We start from the raw sequence: 13384 nt of genomic DNA, 5'->3' as shown, positions 1-13384 counted from the left end.
AATGACAGGGTATCTTAAGAACAATATGGACATATACTGGGTATGATTAATGGGGGTTGATGAACAAAGGAATGTTTAACCATAATCCCTTATGTAGAAAATAAGAATGGCCTATAAGGTTAGCAAGCAGTCTTCCTTGATTACCCATTATATGGATAAGACATACACATACTCGCCAAAGATGGAGAATTTCAACAAGATCCAACAAGGATGAGGATGAAGGTATTTCTATTGGCCTGATTGTTACAAAATTCATTGTATCTGTAAACTCAATTTGGACTTTATTTCATTATCATGGTCACAAAAAATCTGTACTCAATTTGGACTTTAATTTCCTTATTGTGGTACGCTTTTTTACATGAAATGTCAAATCAAAGGACCATAGGACCACAGATGGTAAGAGCTAAAATTTTTTCTATAAAAACTTAACTAATATCAAAAGGGAATGAGCCCAGAATTATTTTATTTTGTTATAACACTGCACTACAATTATTTAGGCAATCTGAGTACTACCAATAAAGCTAAATAGTATAAAAATGTGTACATATTTTTCATGAAAAACTTATAAACTACACTCAAGGTATTTGATTCAAGCATGCAGGTATTTACCCTTAATAAGTCATGAATAAGTGAAGATATGAAGAGACGGTCAAGTTTAATGTCTTCCATTGCTAATATGTCAATAAGTGATCCTCTTGTACAGTATTCTGTCACCAAGGTAACGGTTCCACCCTCAGTGAAAGCCCCAACGAAACTGCAAACATTATCTTGTTTTATCTCTCTCATAACTCTGTAAAAAGAAAAAGTTATGACACACATATACTTTCTTATATTTCTCTTCTAAAACATTTTACTAAACACTGGTGTGAAATCATCTACAATGAAGATTTGCCAATGGCACTTATCCCTAACACTGGGTTCAACTTTGAAGACAAGAGCCAAGCACCTTTAAAACCCATATTTTTCCCTGTGATTTTATCCTGAGAGTAAATCTTAAGAATAAGTTGCAAAAACCTATCAAGTATTAAGCAGTGTATTTATTACAGTCTCCAACACTTTGTGCAAGTAGCTTCATGTATGACATATTGAAGTTATCCTCTTGGAATGTGAAGTTCACGGTTTCCTTCTCTGAATCTATCACTCTTAATACTAATGCTAAAATTGTTTAGCCTAAATTTTGTCATTGGTATCAACCAATAGACTGCCATGCTACTACCCAAAATAATACAAGTAAACTGAGGTATTATCCCAATAATATCATTCTTTAATTTCTTTTGTATGTTTGTTGGTGATGTGGCTCTCCCAGATACAGTAATTTCAAAGGACAGAGAGGACATATCTATCAACTTTGTTCCTTATTATTTCCTGGTAAATTCAAGTCCTGATTAACATTGCTGTCTATCATGGATGGATTTTTAATGCATATAAATTGTTTCTTTTATTGCTGTTTGCCTGCTAACCTCCTCTTTCCTTAATTTCTGTTACAGTAATAACCTCCATTTCAAAGGGAGAGAAAGGCCACGCTACTTGAAGACTCTTCTCTCAGTTCATTTTCAAGGCATTCTATTCTGCATGCCAATCTAAAGGAGATGAAGCACTCTAAGGAATGCAACAATCAAACTGGCCACAGGTTAAATAGCAGTGCAATTAAACTCTGATAAACTAATATATTAATTCTTCTGAGTTGAACCCTAAGGAATTATAAGTTTTAACTGCATTTCTATGTGTCTTTTTTGGCATGCATAAGAATAATAATATGGAATACAAACTTCTGCCTTTTCCATGATACCAGTCTGGACCAGAACACTTTCTTGCTAAATTTACATGAAAATATTCTTTTCAAAGGCTTGCTATTTGATTCACACAGTATAATCTCAAGTCATGATGAAACTACAGTACGTACTTGCTAAAATAAGAAAGTAACGCACAACACAGTATCTGATACATACACCTAATGCTTAATAATAATAGCAAATTAAACCTGATGTAAAATAATAATAGTTATAAAATAACAGAAAAAAATTATAGTTCTTAATAACTTGGCCACCAACTATAAAATGTCCTATTTACCATCTAACATAGGAGATAAGGCACATGTAACAATGTGATTTAATGTAAACAATTCACTTTAAAAAGTAAGTATATACAATGTGATTTAACGTAAACAATTCACTTTAAAAAGTAAGTATATGGTGTAAGTATAGAAAAGTTTCACTCACCTCATCTCTTTCATTGTTTCTCTATTTAGCTCTGGTTTCCTGTGGTTCATCTGGATGGACTTCAAGCATACAACAGTACCCTTGTATTTGGCTAAATACTGAAACCACTGCCCATGCATATCGTAAGATAATGCACTTGCAAGACTTTGCTGTGGGATAAAAATAATTGACTAATGATAATCTGCTTTATAAAATTTTATATATATTGTGTATATGAGTTCAATTAATTATTTTTCACACAAAACTTAATATCACCAAAATATAATACTGTACTTACAACAATGACTTGTAAACATATTTCACAATAAAACATAAAATGCAGTACTAGGAACTTGTTGACATGCATAAGCAAGCTATTAAACAAATAGGATACAAAACACTGAAAACAACAATATAGATCAGTATAACCAAGACAACATACTCGAAGCATGAAGTTTGATTTACAAGTGTCACAACTCTTCTAATAGTATGGTATAATTTTCACTGCTTCTGGGTGATTCTTACATTCAATAATCATTTTACAAATACAAATAAAAACTTTCTGTCACAAGCTGCATATAATATTCTGTATTAGGAGAAGAAAAATATTTTCCGAATACTTTATCATCATTTAGTGCTATGTAGCACTTCAATCTTTTCACCATCTCTTAATTTGTAACAATGTGTCATAATGCTACCTATTAACAAGATATAAATATCTTGTTAACATAAAACATACAATATAGAGCACCAAAAAGAACAAATTAAAGAAATGAGCCCCGTCTTCAATCTCATTGGTAAAAAGAATATCACATTAACTTCAACCACGAATCAGAAGAAACATGCTTCACTCCATAACCAATCTCTGTGTATGCATATATATGTTTGAAAGCTAATAGTATAAACACATGTATGCATGTTTATAAATATGTATTATTAACAATCATTAGAGTTTTGAGAGTAAAAACCTTTATACTATGAAATTCATAATTGTAATTTTCAAAGATTTTCATATAATGTTACATTTGCCTCTAGGATGCATGAAATAAAACTAAGTACAAGAACATAAATAATTTCCAATTAAAGACATTGAATTTTTATATGTTTTAAAGGAATCTGGTAATAGTAATAAAACCAAACTGTATTAAAATTTGGCATATATAATATATATATATATATATATACATATATATATATAGTATATATATATATATATATATATATATATATATATATCTATATATATATATATATTATATATATATATATATATATATATATATATATATATATATATATATATATATATATATATATATTTCTTGCCAAATGTTAATACATGTTTTGTTCTTGTCATCAGATTCCTTTAAAACAAATTAAAAAAATTCCATTTTCAGCTTGGGGAAAAGCCAGGAGTCACATGGAGCCATGTCAGGAGAGTAGGGAGCCCAATGAAGCACAGGTGTGTTGTGTTTGGTCGAGGAAACTATCAAATGTGAAGAATGGGCAGGTGCAATTATTGTGATGGAGCTGCCAATTGCCCGCTGCCCACACAGAGAGAGAGAGAGAGAAGACGAGAGAGAGAGGGGGGGAACATTTACACACATTATTAAGCAATTTATTGAGTCAAAATACAAACTGTAAATCACTTAAGTTTTTTTTTTAGCCAAAGGGGACCAGATTTCAGTCCAGAAGACATCATGCAGAATGTGATGGGTGAGCTGCACATCATCTCAAAGGAAGAGTTCCAGTGCTGCTTCTGACAGTGGCAGAACCACTGGGAGAAGTATGTGGCACTCCATGGACTACTTTGAAGGAGATTGGTACATAGTGTAAGATTGTTGTATATCTGAATATGTAAAGGACAGATTTTTTTAATATCTTGTATGTATATAATATATATATATATATATATCTATATATATATATATTATATATATATATATTATATATATATATAATACACGGATAATATATATATTTTCGGTTAATGTGATTTTCCGCTCATCAGCCACCGCACCAAAAACAGAACCCCTCCCATGAACCGGGGACTGACTGTATTAAAAAATCTTAAGCCACTAGTATAATTAAAAGTAGAATTCACTATACCTTGGGATTAATTTACACCCAAAGGGGATTATAATAATAAAAAGTTTAGATATATGTGTGTGTGTGTGTGTGTAAATATTTGAAAATATATTAATTCCAAGGTAGAGCAAATTAGATTCTAAAGGACGTTTGTAGCTTAATGCGTATATGAATCATGGTACATACATATAAAGCAGACAGGAAAATATCTGTACAGTAGTTTCAATAGAAGAAGCAGGATTCTGAAAACTGCCATACAGTATGTGTAATAAAGAAGAATATGTTTGATAAATATCAAGGTTTGCACGAATGAAGAATGGGAGATGTATATAAATGAGAAAAGGTTAAGAATAAGGAAGTTGACGGTATTCATGAAACATATGGAATGTTCACTGTAGGTCAGTGATTCAGCAATAAGTGTTTGTGGGGATACATACAAAGGAATGAGTATGAGGAGAAATGAAAATTAGGATAATGAAATAAGTGGTTTGATGAAGGAAAACAGGAGATTGCTTCAAGAGCAGTTCTGTTTCAGAAGACATAATTTTTATCGTTAACAATATTTAAGATCATGAATAATGTGCAGAAAATAAGCAAAAATGAGAAAGAGAAAGCACTGAAAATTCAGTTATAAATCTAAGTGTGTATACGTACTTTACAGAGATATGTACCTATCATATGTAGGAGGGAAGTGACCTAAATGATCTAGAAATATTTTATGCAAATAGTACAAAAAGAGAAGAGGGATAAAGTGTTGTCATGAACACTTATATACAGTACTATTATGGATAAAGCTGTATACTTGGTACATGCAGATCAGGGATCATGACTGTGACAATCCTGCTGGGGAGTAAATTCCTGTCACTGCTTCATTTTAAGTTTCCATGATGTCACTCCATCATTTAAGAGTTTTTCCAGGTTTGGGCTCGTAATACTTTAACTTTTAATCCTACAGAAGCAGGGATCCTGCATAATTCAACACTTGCAGCAGTGAAAATGAAATTTACGGAAGAAGGGTTTGACAATTTAATGCACAGTTTGCTTTATGAGTCATGAAAGCTTATCTATCACCTGTGTGACAGCCTTAACCCCCACACAATGTAAAGATATAAAGTGTACTTGCTTACTACATGCTCAAAACCTGCTGTAACTCATCAATCTAATTACCTATTTTGCACTGAAGGATGGTTTTACTTCTAAATAACATAACAATATGGTACGTTTAACTATAAATGCAAAAACATATAATCTTGAGTAGTATAGTATGTAGTTAATAAGATTTTTCATAATTAGTGCCTTCCACATAAACTGCAACCATTATTAATCACTGTCTTTAATAAAGTAGACTGTACACTAAGAAGTGTTATGGGTTTTCATGATCTAATAAGATATGTTTGTGCTATCAATTTATGCCAGATGATGAAAATCAGATCTATATAAATTTTCACCTTTTCTTTTCCTTGAAACAGTGGTACATACATAGTATCTCAAAACCATAATACTATCATCAAATAAGAGAGAAGCTTAAGCTTTGTCTCTCAGGAATCACGATTCAAGCTGCACCAAGCACTTCTGTTTACTACAGTTATTATAATACGTATACGAATAGCAGAAAGAAAGAAATAAATAAAATGCTAATAAAAAATCATTCTTGAGCTCTGTAACAGGTCAAGAAAATTACTGTATAACCACATACCATGTGCAATCTTGACACTCACTGGTCCATTTATTTAGGAAGCATGCTAAAATACTGTATAACATATACTTTACTGGCCTTGAAAGAATATGTATAATGCAAAATAAATCAAACACTTAAAAGAACGAAAAGCATGCCACCAAATGACAGGAAGCACCCTCACCCAATGACAACATAACATTCATTGCTTAACAAAGAAAATTATGAAGTAAAGTCTCTGTTTATTATAGAGAGGTTCTTTTTCCAAAGCTAATAAAATATTTATCATTTAAAAAGTACCTATTTGTATATACAAATAATCCAAATCTACTCACCTCACTGAGTTCTGCAGTCTTAATAGCCAGAAAAGAAATACCTTATCTTAAAATTTCAATCATAAAATCCAAAACATTGTTGAAATAATTCAATAGAATAAAGTGGAGTGAGTGTGACTGAAACATTTACTACGTACTTCTATTTACTTTGGACTGACAATCCATTTTGTGATGAGTTTATACCCATTACACAATTCTTTTACCTTGACTTTAAGATCAGACCTAGTTAAAGACATGAGTCTGTAATTGGAACCATTAAGCCCACTATCGGATTTTACAACTGAAATAATCATTAATTCTGTATTCTCAGGTGATTTTAACTTTCAATAAAATACAACTTAGCCTAAGAGATGGAATCTTATCAACTTGAGATATGGAGTCTGCCAAAGACCTCTTGTTAGGCAGCCCTCAGCTCTCCAATTGGAGTTGCAAGATTCTGCCAATCATTGGGAGATATCCAGCTTATCCATCTTGCTCTTTATACTTCAGCAGAGAACTTTGGCTATTGCCCTTACATCACTGGTTGTCACCATCCATATTCTGGGTCATAATGCTCACTACTGTGAGTCTTTTATAACCTATATGCAAAACTATGGAATATTCTTACTGATGGTGTTACAAATAGGAGGGTTTAATACTACTTCAGAACTGTGAACCAACTTCACATTTTGTACTTTCTCATTAACTGTTTATTCCTGCAAACATTTATCTTGAGATGATTTATCATATGTATTTATCTATAATCTTTTAGCATGACAGGCTTCCCTTGTATTTGATTTTTTGTTTTTAAAAGAAAATGTTTCATTAGCAGTAAGTTTTTTATTTTTGCTATCTTTCAAATAATCTTTAGTTCTACCTTTCAGATCATCTTTTTTAGTGGTAGCTTGTAGATCACACACTGTTTATTTCCAGAATTAGAAAAATTCTGTCAGTTGGTTTTCTCCTCTGATTAGTGCACCAATCTCCTCACTAAATTATGTGTACCTGCATGCTTGGGGGAGGATGCAGGTCTATGATCACTGTTGTTGGGCTTGCATTTAGCACCAGGGGTAAAGGGGTTGATTTCTATAGGATAATGGTGTGAAGGACAATAAAATATTGATATCTTTATCCTCACTCACTAATTTTAAGACTTCATAAAATTGCCAACCACTTACTCTTATTCAGTCAAGAAGGTTGGTTGAAAGCAAACTTTATATTCTTGGGAAATTGGTTAGCATTTTTTATATGTACAAAGGGAAAAATTAAAGATGTTTACAATCTTACAACAGGGAAATATAAGGCTCCATAGTAGACTGTCAGTATTTCCATTGTAAAGATATTCCCACTAGATTCCACAAGCACAGGCATGAAAATCTTAACTTTATCACAGCAGTAAAGACGTTGAGTTTCAAAAATGGACAAGCTTAAATGACCTCCTATATGTGTCATAATACAAGCTCCTCAATTCTTAAATTCTTAGAAAATGTGCTTCTCACCAACCATAAGAAGAACAGAGGGGACAGCAGTGTTTATGGTAACTAATGATGTTAAATATTACTGTGACTGCAAATTTCTGCTACTAATATCAATATCTATACCAGGGTGACAATCACTTTCTGTCAATGTTAGGTTTCCAAGACGCTAATTGGGATTTGCATACCAAAAGTTGAGTATCGTGTCTGATCAAATCCAGAACATTTATTAATGAATGGCTCATTGGTTATTTGGCATTTACCTTTACTTGCATATGACAATTAATGTTCTTCAGGATTATCACAAAAATGGATGTCTGCCCTAGAAAATAATGGAGGAAATAGAGATTGTGCCTAATCATTCAATCAAGACAAATGCATGTTTAAAGCCACAAGAAAATATATTAACTTTGCATGGTAGTACTAGCAGAGTGATTTGCATTAACACATTTTCTTCCAAGGATAAAAATGCATCAGTAAATATAAACGCATACAAGGAAAATAACCAAAAAGTAAATAAAAATTATCAGCAGTAATATCAAATCAGCACAGACACAATCCCACTAACCCTCTTACGCCGACTGGACGTATTTTACGTCGACATTTTTTGTCTCCCGTGTGCCGACTGGACGTATTTTACGTCGACTTACAAAAGTTTTTTTTAAAATTTGCGGAAAAATACTTATAGGCCTACCAGCCTAAAACTTTTGAATCACGCGCCTTGGGGGATGCTGGGAGTTCACGGATCAAGGTGTTGTTTTGTTTACAATCGTTACGCAGGCACGCAAGCGCGAATTTTTTTCTTGCCGCACTAAAAAGTATCTGTGACACATCTCGGAAATTATTTCGTCACTTTGACATAATTTTTGTACCATTGTAAATTAGCTGTTACATGAAGTATTATATATGAAAATGTGTGCATTTTTAAGTAGAATACAACAATAAAATACCCATGATTGTAGCTTTTATCAGTTTTGAGATATTTTCATACAAATAACGATAATTGCCAAAATTTCAACCTTCGGTCAACTTTGACTCTACTGAAATGGTCGAAAAACGCAATTGTAAGCTAAAACTCTTATATTTTAGTAATATTCAATCATTTACCTTGATTTTGCAACTAATTGGAAGTCTCTAGCACAATACTTCGATTTATGGTGAATTTATGAAAAAGCTTTTTCCTTACGTATGCGCGGTGAATCTTCCGAAAAAAATCATACATGCGATTGTGGTAATGTTTGCACCATTTTAAAATTAGCCGTTATATAAAGTTTTATATATGGAAATGTGCGCAATTTTATGCACAATACAACTAAATAATAGAAAAAAAACCACTTGTAAGCAATTGTAAGCTAAAACTCTTACAGTCTAGTAATATTCAGTCATTTATCTTCATCTTGAAACAAATTCGAAGTCTCTAGCAAAATATTTAGATTTATGGTGAATTTTAAAAAAAATCTTTCCTTCCCTCCGCGCGCGGATTCTCCGCCACAAATCTCCGAAATGCGTACGTCCCATTCTCGGAATATTTGCTCCATTTCATATTAGGCATTTCATAGAGTGTTATATATGAAAATGTGCGCAATTTCATGTAGAATAAAACAAAAAATATTTGAAGGTTGTAGCTTTTCTTATTTCCGAAATAATTGCATATAAAAAATATATATATAAAAAAATTCGACATTCGGTCAACTTTAACTCATCAGATATGGTCGAAAACTGCAATTGTAAGCTAATACTCTTACAGTATAGTAATATTCAATCATTTGTCTTCATTTTGAAAGAAATTGGAAGTCTCTAGGACAATATTTAGATTTATGGTGAATTTTTGAAAAAAATATTTGTTTACGTCCGCGCGTTACGAATTCATGCATTAATTTGTGATAATATTTTCTCTGTGTTGCTTTTATCGTTTTACAATGTGTTATATACCAAAATGATCGCAATTTAGTGTACATTACAACGAAAAAAGTAACTTGTTACCTTTAACCGTTTTGCGCACAGCGCGATTTGAATACAATTATATATGAAATTTTGTTTTTGCGCTATCATATATCGCATTATTTATATATGATAATGATAATTTTTTTCATTTTTGATGGTTGCATACTAAACTTCAGCCAATGACAAAAAAATGAGCCAAAAATGAACTCTTAATCTTGAAAACTAAGCGCGCTGTGATTTTTTGAAAAAAATATTTTTTTCGCTTCCGCGCTCACTCTGAAACACCTCCGGCACATGGGAGACATTTTTTTTTTACCGCTTCGGCGTAAGAGGGCTAGTGGCAAGAAAATATATACACCTGTTTTTATCAAACACATTTTACATCGCGGGGCATTCATATACGTACAGGTAGTCCCCGGTTATCAGCGGACTTGGTTAATAGCGATCAAGTTTTACGGTGCTTGTCTAGAAGCATAAAATTGGCAATTTATGGCACCATAACATATGTAACAGACACCATTAACCAGTTATCAGCGCCAATAACCAGATATCAGCGCCATCATTCACCTAGTTTCGGTTAATGACAGTTTTAACTTATTAACACCCCGCCAAGAGGAGACCCCTACCAATAACTGGGGACTGCCTGTACTAACATATACTTATATATAATATAATATATATATATATATTATATACTATATATATAATATATATATATATATACATATATATATATATATATATTATATAGATATATAATATATATATATATATGCATGTATATATATATATATATATATAGAGTATATATAATATATATATATATATTATATATAAATATCTATATATATATATATATATATATAGATATATATATATATATAATATATATATAATATATATATATATATTACACACACACACACACACACACACACACACACACACACATATATATATAATATATATATATATATATACACAGTGGTACCTCGAGATACGAAAGGCTCAACTTACGAAAAACTCGAGATACGAAAGCTAATACAAAAAATGTTACGGCTCTACATACGAAAATTGCTCAAGATACGAAAGGTTGTTGCTGTAAAGTCCAAGATTCGCCCGGACCACCGATAACAATTTTGAAACTCGAGCGCCGCCAACTGAGTAGACTCGCCACCATCCTCCTGCTCTCCCATTGGATCATGATGCTATTCACCGCCATGAGATCCGTCTCTCCTATTGGTCAGCATCCCTCCCATCATGCATCTAATACGTAGCGGCGTGCTTTTTTGGTCACTGCAAAGCATCATCTGTATCGTACGCACGCAGTATTCGTTCGTTCTAACGATTTCATTTATTAACGTAAATTCGTTAGTGATTTCGTTGTAGTATACTTTATCGTGTTGTCTGAGAACTTTACTCCATACGTATACATATACATAACATAATTACGTACAGTATATATGTAGTCATGGGTCCCAAGAAACTTGAAATTCACGGAAAGAAGAGGATGCTCTCTTTGGAAACGAAGATGGAGATTATCAAGAAGTATGAGGCTGGTATGCGATTGAGTGTGATCGCCAAGGAATACGACCGAAATCCGTCAACAATAGGCACCATCCTTAGGCAGAAGGATGCCATCAAAGCAGCTACACCTTCCAAGGGCATCACTCTTTTGTCCAGCAAGAGGACCCACGTGCACAACGAGATGGAAAGGCTTCTTCTTGTCTGGATAAAAGACAAAGAAATCGCTGGTGATACGATAACGGAGACGGCAATCTCCAAGAAGGCCAGCGCTATTTTCGGCGATTTGATTGCCCAGGCCGAAGACGACGGAGGAGAAGGGACATCAACGCCAACCCCAGACTTCAAGGCTTCGCATGGCTGGTTCGAGAAATTCCGTAAATGGACTGGCATCCATTCAGTGGTGGGGCATGGGGAGGCTGCCAGCTCAGACACGAAAGCACCTGAAGCCTTTAAAAAGACGTTCGACGAGATGATGACCAAGGAAGACTACAGTTCTCAGCAAGTCTTCAACTGTGATGAGACTGGCCTTTTTTGGAAAAAAATGCCTCGTCGGACGTACATCACGGAGGAAGAGAAGAAGCTACCCGGGCATAAGCCTATGAAAGACAGGCTTACGCTCGCACTTTGTTCGAACGCCAGTGGGGATTGCAAGGTGAAGCCCCTGCTGGTCTATCATTCCGAGACTTCTCGAGCCTTCAAGGCCCACAAAGTGCTTAAGGAGAAGCTCCCAGTGATGTGGAAGGCTAATGCGAAAGGTTGGGTAACGAGGCTTTTGTTCACGGAGTGGGTAAATCTGTGTTTTGGCCCGACAGTGAAGAAATTCTTGGAAGAGAAGTGCCTCCCTCTGAAATGCCTTCTGGTGTTGGACAATGCCCCTGCTCACCCTCCTGGCCTCGAGGAAGATATCCTAGCGGAGTATTCCTTCATCAAGGTTCTTTATCTTCCGCCTAACACCACCACTCTCCTCCAGCCCATGGACCAGCAAGTGATATCGAACTTCAAGAAGCTGTATACGAAACATCTTTTCAAGAGATTTTTCAACATCACCGATACCACAAACCTCACCTTGCATGAATTTTGAAAGGAGCATTTCGATGTTGTGATATGCATCCGACTCATTGACCAAGCTTGGCAGGAGGTTTCGAGGCGAACCTTGAATTCCTCATGGAGGAAACTCTGGCCTGATGCCGTACCCACCCGAGACTTCGAGGGATTCGATGTGGGCGAAGCTGGTGCTGCAGATTCAGAAACAGTTGACGATCCTGAAACCGTTTGCAACCAGATCTTGACGAGATCGTTGCACTCGGCAAGTCCATGGGGCTGGTTGTCGACGAGAACGACATCAACGACCTTCTCGAGGAGCACCAAGAGGAGCTTACGACGGATGACCTGAAGGAGTTGGAGGCCATGCAACATAACGTCGTTCAAGAGGAGTTCTCTAGCAGCGGCGAGGAGGAGGAGGACGACCCTATGACAACAGCAGAAATTAAGGATGTTCTAGCTGCTTTTCAAAAAGTGCAATCATTTGTAGAAAAAAAAGACACCCTGAAAAGGCTTACACAGGTCGTATGCTTGCGCAGTTCGATGACGCTTGCCTGAGTCGTTTCAGGAACATTGTGAAAAGTAGGCAGAAGCAATCTTTCTTGGATAGTTATTTTTTAAAGAGGCCTTTAGTACTAGCAGGAGTAAGCAAAAAGGAAGAACCAAGTGATACTAAAAAACAGAAAGTTGAAAGTGATGATGAAGTTGAAATTTTGTAAAAAAACAAAAAAACAAAAAAAGAACATGTAAAGTATAAAAAAGGTAAAAAAAAAATATATAAAAATCAAAAAGACAAAAAAAAAATTTTTATTTTAGTTTTTTGTAAAGTTAAGTATTACAGTTTTGTTAATGTGTTTTGTAAAGTTTAGTTTATGTATGTTTTCCTTACATTTTTTTATGTGTTTCGTAAAGTCAAGTGTACATACGTATCTGCCGTTTGTCCTCCTCCTCTGTCGCCACTTTCGGAGATAGCTTCACTCGAAAGGTAAGCTTCCACATTTTACTACATATGTACAGTATTTCTTGTATACCATGTACACTAATACACTTTATTTATAGGTAATTAGCAGTACGTATTAAGTTAGGTATTTAATGGTCCAAACTGTTGTAGTATTTCATTGT

The 13384-nt window shown here is 34.1% G+C and overlaps 1 protein-coding gene across 1 annotated transcript in view; it reads right to left on the bottom strand.

Moving 5' to 3' along the window:
- LOC135214923 (receptor-type guanylate cyclase Gyc76C-like) overlaps positions 1-13384 on the bottom strand; it is a 380810-nt gene that overhangs the window by 45856 nt on the left and 321570 nt on the right. The window contains 2 exon segments of the mRNA XM_064249403.1: positions 610-790; positions 2220-2368. Coding sequence (XP_064105473.1) covers positions 610-790; positions 2220-2368 — 330 coding nt within the window.

The sequence above is a fragment of the Macrobrachium nipponense genome, chromosome 46, assembly GCF_015104395.2.
Source record: "Macrobrachium nipponense isolate FS-2020 chromosome 46, ASM1510439v2, whole genome shotgun sequence".
NCBI classification, from domain to species: domain Eukaryota; kingdom Metazoa; phylum Arthropoda; class Malacostraca; order Decapoda; family Palaemonidae; genus Macrobrachium; species Macrobrachium nipponense.
Note: the sequence above shows the minus strand (reverse complement) of the source record. Positions and strands in the feature narration are given on the sequence as shown.